We start from the raw sequence: 9,250 nt of genomic DNA, 5'->3' as shown, positions 1-9,250 counted from the left end.
ATGTTGCATGGCCTGTTTTTCATGTTTGAATGTGATGTGTGAATGTGTGCTTCACCAGCATCTTCCTTGCGGGGTCAAAAGTCTCATGTGTTAGATATGCACTAGCAAATCAAATCCTATACAGAGCTTCGGAGATAAGAGACTTGGAGTTGATGGTGGAGAGATGAAAGACATAGACTTTGGACCCACGTCACTACATTTTCTTCTTCATTTCCAGTTGCAGCACCTCAGGTTGTCAGGTTGTCTTCACTTGTGGAAAACATGAAGGTCGTTTTTGCCCCCTTGAATGTGCCCTTTCAGAGGAGACTGCAGACGGCCATGGTGCTACAGTGGGTCTACTCCTTCCTTGGACTGGGTAGGTATGCATATTTAAAGATGGGGTGTTAATGGGATGGTAATATTGGGGAAGTACAGAGCTGCTACATTTAGTCCTCATTTCTTTATGCTTTCAGAAAAAGAGTAAGTCAATCTGAAAAGTACAGAATACAAAGGTGCTGTATATCAGTGGTTCACAGCCCTCTTTGTCTGACATACTCTCAAAGCTTTCAATAATTTATCCATAACATTTACTTTTCCATTCTGATCTCTCTGCTCTTTGGTGCCTAGTTTCACAAAGCAGCAGGTGGCATTACAACTAATTTACACTGGTGGGACGTGTGTCCTGAGTATAAGCTTTTTTGTTCAATGAATTCCATACCAATCCAAGATACAAATAATAAAGGCTGATATAAAAATAACACATCACTATTCTTAACTCTGATAAAAACATCTGCAGCCTGAAGAGACAGCCTATATCTTCTGCACGAAATATGTGTACTCACAAATACACATTGTGTAAATCGAGATTTAAAAAGCTTGTAAAAATTTTGCCCATTTGTTTTATTCTGATAAACATGGTAATGCAGGAATTATTGTTTTACCAGATTGTAATTTCTTTTTTTTTGTCTTCAAATTAGTTGGGCAAAGACTTCCCACATGGCCCATAATTTGGAATCACTATTACATATCATACAAGCATTCTGGCTGTATAGCATTTTTAAGCAGGCCTACTCTGTAGCTGTTCAAATAATTACTCAACTCTTTTTCACATATTATTATTTTTTTGGTGTTTTGCCTTTGCTTGACATTTGACTGTCTAAAGGAAGACCTTATTACACTAAAACAGACATTCTTGCAGATAATTTTATCACTGGCATCCAGGGCTTTACTTGATAGGAGGACTCATTTTGACGTTTAGATGTAGTCTTGTTTTTTAAAAAGAAGTTTGGAAACTGAGCACTGATCGGTGTGTGCACCCACAGAAACCAATAATGCCTGAGCCAAAAATGAAAACACTTGTGCTCTTTAAAGTCACCACTGCATTTGTATTGGAATATTAGAATATATATTTATATGGAATGATGAACTTTACTGCATTTTCTTGCTTTGTAAAGCTGCAGCTTTCTGCACAAATTCTTTCTGCCCTTAGCCCCCACCTGCATCTTCCTGTTCCTGTACCTGCTGTTCACTCGCTTCTGGCTGATCAGCGTGTTGTACGCCATCTGGTGGTTCTATGACTATGACACCCCATCACAAGGAGGCCACAAGCTGCCTGTCTTGTGTGCTCTCAAAGTTTGGGATTACATGCGTGATTACTTCCCCATCAAGGTGAGAGACAGCTTTTAGACTGGTTGTATTTTGATCTCTATGTAAAATGTATATGCAGAAAACCACCATTAAGCAGGACTTAAGTCCATGTAAGGTGGGGTGGGAAATTAGCATCCTTCTCTGTGGGTCATCTACTGCAAATAAGACAAACACCGCAGGCTTTTCCTTAGCGTGTTAAACAAGTGCTGTTTATTGAAATGTCACTGTTTAAACTAGATTAATTGACTCTACTAAATGACAGCCATACTAAATATAAAAAATATGGTGGAACTATAAAGAGAATTTTCAAAAACATTATTTTGTATAATGATTGCAGTGTGGGGGTGGTATTTTCTTACTTTCTTACTGTTAGTCTGTCAGCATTATATAAAGCTGGAGCCTGGAGGCAGTTAGCTTAGCTTAGCATGACGACTAAACACTGAAGGAAACAGAAAGGAGCCACCCACTAGAGGAAACTTATTTCAGCCACTTGTATCGGAGTTCTGATTCTTTTGATCACTATCCAAAGCCTGTGGCCTCGGATTTGGAGGTGCTGCTTCACACTCAGCTGCAAACTGCACCAGTACACGCTGATAAAGCCAACAGAACCACATCATCTGCAAAGAGCAGAGATGAGATCCTGTGTCCACCAAACCTGACCCCCTCCAAACCCTGACTATGCCTAGAACATTGACGGTGACATTCTGTCACCAGAACAGAATTGGTGACAAAGGGCAGCCCTGGTGGAGTCCACACTCCAGATGTAAAAGGACCAGAAAGCCTGCAGCAGCAGGCCCCAGACCCCATACTTCTGGAGCACCTTCACTGGAGTCCTCTGTTCAGCAGCAGTGATGGGTAAGCTCCTCCTCAAGTCCCCCATCTCTGCCTCCTCTGCAGAGGACACCCTCTCTACTATACACAGTGTGAGTAGTGCACTGCTTCCCCCTTCTGAATCGCAAAATGGTTTGCCAGAATCTTCTCGAGGCTGACCGAAAGTCCTGCTCCATGGCCTCACCGAACTCCTCCCACACCTACGTTTTTGCTTTTGCAACCACCTGGGCAACTCCAGAATGGAAGAGACTCCAACTTTTCTTTAGTCAGTACTTCTCAACCTCCTGCACAAGATCAGGCTCCTTCCCCACCAGTGTAGTGATGTTCCATGTCCCAAGAGCCAGCTTAGCCATCCAAGGGTTCAGGCTTCAACTGCTGTCCAAACCACATTTTACTGGCTCCATATGGTTCCTTCTGCGGGTGGTGGGTCCAGTTGTCCCCACATTTTGTCTTCAGGCTGTGCCTGACTGGACCCAGCCACCAGGTGTTTGCCTTCAAGCCTTTAAGCACCTATTCCACTTAAATCTGCATAGCTAATTTGTTACAGCCATGAACTCACAACTCACTGCGAGAGGTTGATTGCTACTGGTCATACAGACAAATAAAACCCAATAATCTAGGAAACAGATAACTAATGATCAATAAACCAAAATGGGCTTGCTTTGTTGTCTTGGTTTTAATTGAAAAGAAAGATAACCTGGCAGCTATGTTGGAGTATCAGATAAATTAACAGTGCTTTTAATCAGATGTGAGATTACAAACATATTAAACTGACTCTTGACTCCAGTCAGTTCTGACTGCGCAGGACATCTTGCAGCTTACTGTGTCCCTCTGGTGGTCCTGCATAAGTAATACAGATCCATGAGGTCAGGTAATGCTGACTGGCAGCTTTTGATCTTGAAAAAGACCAGTAATTTATAGCAGATTCATCAACGGTGATCAGTGTTGGTTGTTAAGTGTTTTTAACCATGACAACTAACTAGAGAGCATGTCATCGGAGGAAATCACAAAGAAGAGAAATCCTATTGACTGGATCCACCACATTACACAGGTCTACTTCTTATATGTACTTACACTTTGGACCATGCTGATAAGACACAGTGCAACAACAAAAACATAAGTTCAATAATCCTTTAAAAAGACCTCTGTATACATGATCTTAAACATTGCTCTGAACCATTTGGTGCATTTAAAATTGTTTTGAGTCATGCAGACTTGAGTTCATGATTTGTTTTTTAAATGAAAATTAGGTCAGAATCGTAAAAGAAACCTGTTCATCAGATAATTGCATCTCTTTGTATCGATAGGTGTTAAGCAGGTCATGTCTCTGTTTACATAATTTAGCCTTCTCAGCATTAAATGTTAACAGTAATCTTTATTGGCTGATCTGTATCAGCCAATCTGAGTCTTTTCTTCAATAGAATCTTAAATTTAGTAATATTATAGACAATACTACTACTAATAAGAAACAATAGTAGTACTATTAGTACTACAGTACTACCCTTACCATCGGCATCATCATACTTTATGTATGTGCTGTAAAATCTTGTTTTATAGCCAACTAGAACCTCTGCAGGAAAATGGGAAAACTCATGAAAATTTAAAGAAATGAAACACAAAAATGAAACAAAATAAACATTAAAATGAAGCAGTTACAGCAGTAACCACCATATTAAAATAAAAGTACTAAGAATGCCAGCACAGAAATACCATAATAACACAATGCACTAAACGTTTTTTTTTTTCTTTTGGCTTACTCCCATTCAGGGTTGCCACAGTGGATCAATTGACCCACATTGCTGATTTGACACAAGTTTTACACCAGATGCCCTTACTGACTCAACCTCAGTGTCTGAGGATAGCAGGCCCTGGTCTTTCAAGTTGGTCACTCATCCAACTACTAACCAGGCACAGCCCTGCTTAGCTTCCAAGAGTGAAAGCTATTGGCTGCTCCTACAATGAGCTAAACAATAAAAAAGTTTAAGAAATGGTAGAACAGGTGAAATAGTAGATGCAACTATCAATAAAACAACACCACTAAACAAAGAAGAGTGGAGCAAACACATTTCTGACAGAGTTTCATCCACAGAGGTTGAGAGTTACACTGTCGGAGTTGGTTACTACGTCAGCTGCTCATCAGAGAGCTCATACTGGTGCACTGCAGACAGAAGAATGCTGCTGCTATTGCTCTCGGTCCGTAAAGCTCAACCCCATTTAGGTCATTCCAAAGAATAATAACGTGTTTTTTACCCAGCTCAACTGAAACATAGCATCATCTGACTGTATGCCACATTGAGTCTGAAACAAAGCGGCAGTGTGGGTGTGAAGTGAAGCAGTGTACTTCAGGGAGCCCAATTCATTTCATTGGTGTGTCTTTTCCCACTGTTTCTAATTACAGCATCATCAGCTCAGACTAAGCTTAACAGCTGATGGGTGCTCTATTTTTAAGAGAGAAGTAAAAATGCATGTAGATAGGACAGGAGGATGACGCACATTCATACATAATGAAAATGAAATGAAATACAATCCTTTAGAAGAGTTACTTTAATAATACAAAGATTTCTTTTAGGTGCCGGGTTTGGATCTGCAGCAAATACACCCTGGGATAGACAGTCATACTGACTGGATGGCCATGCCACAACATCTGGTATTCTTTCAGGGATTTACCCAAGAAAGAATTATACCAAAAATATTCAAAATGATGAATGTATAAGGGGGAAACTGGTAGGATGACTCTGGCCCAGCTAAGTAAGATCCAGTACAGCTCCAGAATTGTGGTGGTTTATATTTTTAATGAAAATGTGGCACAAAAAACTTTCTTGCTACTTGAACCTTTGGTCCACTGAACTATATTGACTGAAAGCAATGTCCTTGACAGGGATAACAGCACTATGTGGTGGTGACAACCCTGTGATTGGTCACTAGTAGACATTTCCTTTATTTGTAAACAGCGTAGGTCCTCAGTGGATGAGCTCGAGCCAGTGTTAACTTTGTGACCTGGGAGTCACCAGCACTAGGTGCCCACAAAACAAATAGTGTGTGAGCACAAAAACAACACACCAGCTTTGTAAAGGGCCAATATCTTAATTTGACTATACAGTTAAAAAAAACTGTTTAGTCTAATTTTTCTTTATACTACGTTTGATTAGCTACAAGAAAATGTCTGACACTCTGAACGCACTATGTACTGCATGACTTTTAGAGAAAGAGAAAAAAAAAAATCAAAGTGAATGAAATCCCCTTGAAGCGGCCTCTTTGTCCCTGACAAGATAAGACGGCTGCCAGATAATGGGTGTGAATGTGGCCTTGAGAGCACTGTGACATGAAATACTAATCTCACACATAAAGTTACAGCTATCTCCTCCCTCCCTGGTCTGGGCTAGTAGAGGCATGATTACAATGCTCCACAGGGGAACTGTCCTATCAAATCATATACAGTTAATGGTCAACAACAATTATTTCTGACACTATAGGGAGATATTTCTCCATGTGCAAGGATCAACTAAATGCCTAGTGGCTTGACTAATGCAAAGGCCACTTCGTCAGTGCTGTAAACATCAAAGCATTGAACAGCTATCATACAGTCTTATCACACAAGTGAACAAATAACTCTTTAATCAATATTACTACTAAATGAACTAATCAAGAATTCATTGTGGGGAAATGACGCCAAGGGAACAAACAAAATCGATGTAGAATTTACAGATTTTCACTACACATACGTGGTGCAGGAAAAACACTGTACATCTGTCTGTGGAGATTCTCAGTCGTCAGGGTGAAGTTATCTAGAGGTTGAGTCATGGCCTGTTCAGACCAGGTGTGAAGTGAAACCAACTCAGGAGTGCGGCTCTAACAACTCTTATCTGATTTACATAGTTCGCCTAATGAGCCTATTTGAACTAGGTGGAGTGAAACCAACCTGAAGGGTAAATTTGAGATTCCATACCAGCTTTCTCTTACACCGATGAAGCTACTCGGATGAGTAGTGAAACATTTTGACCTAAAAACTAGAAATCGAGTTGCTATGGCTCAACCTCTAGAAGACCTAATATCCCTCTCTTTACAGCAGAATGTGTCACAGTACATGGTGCTGGGGCTATACTGCATTGATCTGGTGTTTAATGAGGTTCCACTAGGAATCAAAAGTGAATATGAAATATTCACATATGCTATGTCTAACATCCAATGTATGAATGGTGGTGAAATAACAGCAAATGTAAAGGCACTGTTTGTGATAGCTGTATAACTGAATAGCAGTTGTCCAGTTAGGTAATATAGCTCTGTAGTTCCCAGAGTTATATCACAAGGTATGCTTGAGGGGTCATGAGATAATTATTGATTCAAGGGGTACACAAAGAGAAAGTTGTTCTCCATAAATATATATGTTCAGTTTTCTTGGACCCGCTAATGTTTGTTTTTTGTGAAATATTATATACTTTTCCATTTTTGAATCTCTAATGGTTAAAAAAAGTATTTTAGTGATTTAAAGGATAAATGTGTCTTTGGTCAGTCAGAAGAGAAAATGCAGACCACTAGTTTAATCTTTAACTTTTTTTAAATAAAAACATAATATATATAACTCTAGCTATTGAACACTGGAAGTACATGTAGTGGAGTATTACAGTACTTCACTCTGAAATATACAAGTACAAAGTAACTAAGCAGTGAACTACTCAGGTACCTCAAATTGTACTTATGTACAGTTCAATGACCATATGTACTTTGTTACTGTATTTTCAGGTATTGCATATCTTACAGCTGGCTGGTCCTAAATGATTTTGGAGAGTGTGAAATGACACAGATTTGGGGTGTGAAGTTTCAGTGACAGTGTTGAAAATATCATATCAAGTCACATGTCGGGATGACCACCATAAAGCAGTACTGCCAGCTCTATCTCAAATCCAAGCGTCTTGTGCAACAGTGTACTATATCTGGATCCTTATTCACACATAAATGAATCTATATTAATGCTTTCATTTTAACACTATTATTTGCTTTTCTTATCCCAGCTAATGAAAACAGCTGACTTGGACCCCAGGCATAACTATGTCCTAGGCTTTCACCCCCATGGTGTGTTGGTAGTGGGAGCCTTTGCCAACTTCTGCACCAACACCACAGGCTTCACACAATTGTTTCCTGGCATCACCAGCTACTTGCTGATGCTTCCCCTTTGGTTCAGAGCCCCGTTCTTCAGAGACTACATCATGTGTGCAGGTTTGGGCCAGGGACACTTACAAATGTACTGGTACATCACAATAGATCAGAATCTTTCATTTAGCTACAGATGGTCCAAACATGTTGAATTTGCGCTACCCTAAATATGTACCAGTAAGCCTATGTCAAAACAATTCAAGGTGTTACTTTGATCATTAATCATTTCCTATTTTGACACTGCAGGTCTGATTCCTTCAGACAAAGAGAGCGCTAGCTATCTGCTCAGCCGACAGGGTGGCGGCAACGCTGTTGTAATAGCAGTTGGAGGAGCCCGAGAGGCCCTTGATGCCCACCCTGGGACTTACAATGTGATCTTGGCCGAGAAGAAAGGCTTCATCAAGTTAGCCATGGAGCATGGGTAATAGGAGAGAGGCCTGGGGGAATAAGAAGCATGTTCACTTCAAAACAGCAAATTCTCTGAGATCCTATGATTTTTTTTAAAAAGATTTTTTTGTGTCAATCTATTCGTTTTATGGTTCTTGGGGTTTGAGTGTGGCCAGAAACTTATTGAAGCTCTTCACATGGAATTTCCTAGGAAAGCACATATTCAGGAATGGGATCAATTTGTAATGAGAAACTGCAAGGATTTCAAAGAGTGCACAATAATCAATTGTCCTTAAAACTCCTTTTTAGTGCTCATCTAGTGCCAGTCTTTTCCTTTGGAGAGAATGAAGTCTATGATCAATTCGAAAATCCTAGAGGAACTTGGCTTCGATGGATACAGGACCACCTGCAAAGCATCATGGGTATCTCCCTGCCTCTCTTCCACGCACGGGGAGTTTTCCAGTACTCCTTTGGTCTCATGCCATACAGAAAGCCCATCAATACAATAGGTGAGTTAACAGCTCGTTCATCTATAGATGAATAGTCACTTTATCAGTGCAAATCAATACTGAAAATCATAAAGTATAAATAATACTGTGTTGTCGTGTACCTATTCATGTCTCTGCAGTTGGTCGGCCAATTAGGGTGGAGAAGATTGAGAAGCCAACAGCTGAGGAACTTGATGTCCTCCACCAGCTGTACATGGATGAACTCAACAATCTGTTTGAGGAGCACAAGGGCAATTATGGGGTGGACAAGGACACACACCTGAACTTTGTCTGAAGTGGAAGATGGACAGAATTTGAAAGCAGATTTATTTCTAGAGCTCTAGTGCAGCAGGTTTAGATGAGGTACTGTTTTTTCTTGGCACTCAACATTTGAATTTCCTCTCAAATGCCCTGCTAATTAAAGATCAACCAAGTGTTAAAGGTTGTGCAACTAGAAACTGCTGTGTAAAGTAGGATAAAGTAGGATTCATCTACTGTGAGAGGAGCAAAACCAGAATGGAAATGATTATATATTTATTTACACAGACCTGCTGTGTTTTTCCAGGGCTGCTTGGGGCATTGTACACTAATGATTCAAGTCAAATTTTCCTCACTTAATCTCCCAGTTGTTGCATCTGGTTTTTGTTTTTGTGCAAGACCTGAAATTCTTAGAGTCAGCCATGGAATTTGGGTTAGTGTGTAGGTTGCAACATCTTTAGCAGTCAAATTGCATTATTTGGCATCTTTATAATTGCTAAATGCAAGGT

The 9,250-nt window shown here is 40.1% G+C and overlaps 1 protein-coding gene across 1 annotated transcript; it reads left to right on the top strand.

Annotated features, from left to right (window-relative positions):
* Positions 1–227: 227 nt before the first annotated feature.
* Positions 228–8,778, top strand: mogat2 (monoacylglycerol O-acyltransferase 2). Its single transcript, XM_026328352.1, has 6 exons — positions 228–355; positions 1,469–1,647; positions 7,467–7,671; positions 7,855–8,029; positions 8,305–8,504; positions 8,624–8,778. Exons 1-6 carry the CDS (start codon positions 262–264, stop codon positions 8,776–8,778), a joined length of 1,008 nt encoding a protein of 335 aa, XP_026184137.1. The 5' UTR covers positions 228–261.
* The last annotated feature ends 472 nt before the right edge of the window (positions 8,779–9,250 follow it).

Source organism: Mastacembelus armatus, chromosome 14, assembly GCF_900324485.2.
Source record: "Mastacembelus armatus chromosome 14, fMasArm1.2, whole genome shotgun sequence".
In the NCBI taxonomy this organism is placed as follows: Eukaryota; Metazoa; Chordata; class Actinopteri; order Synbranchiformes; family Mastacembelidae; genus Mastacembelus; species Mastacembelus armatus.
Note: the sequence above shows the minus strand (reverse complement) of the source record. Positions and strands in the feature narration are given on the sequence as shown.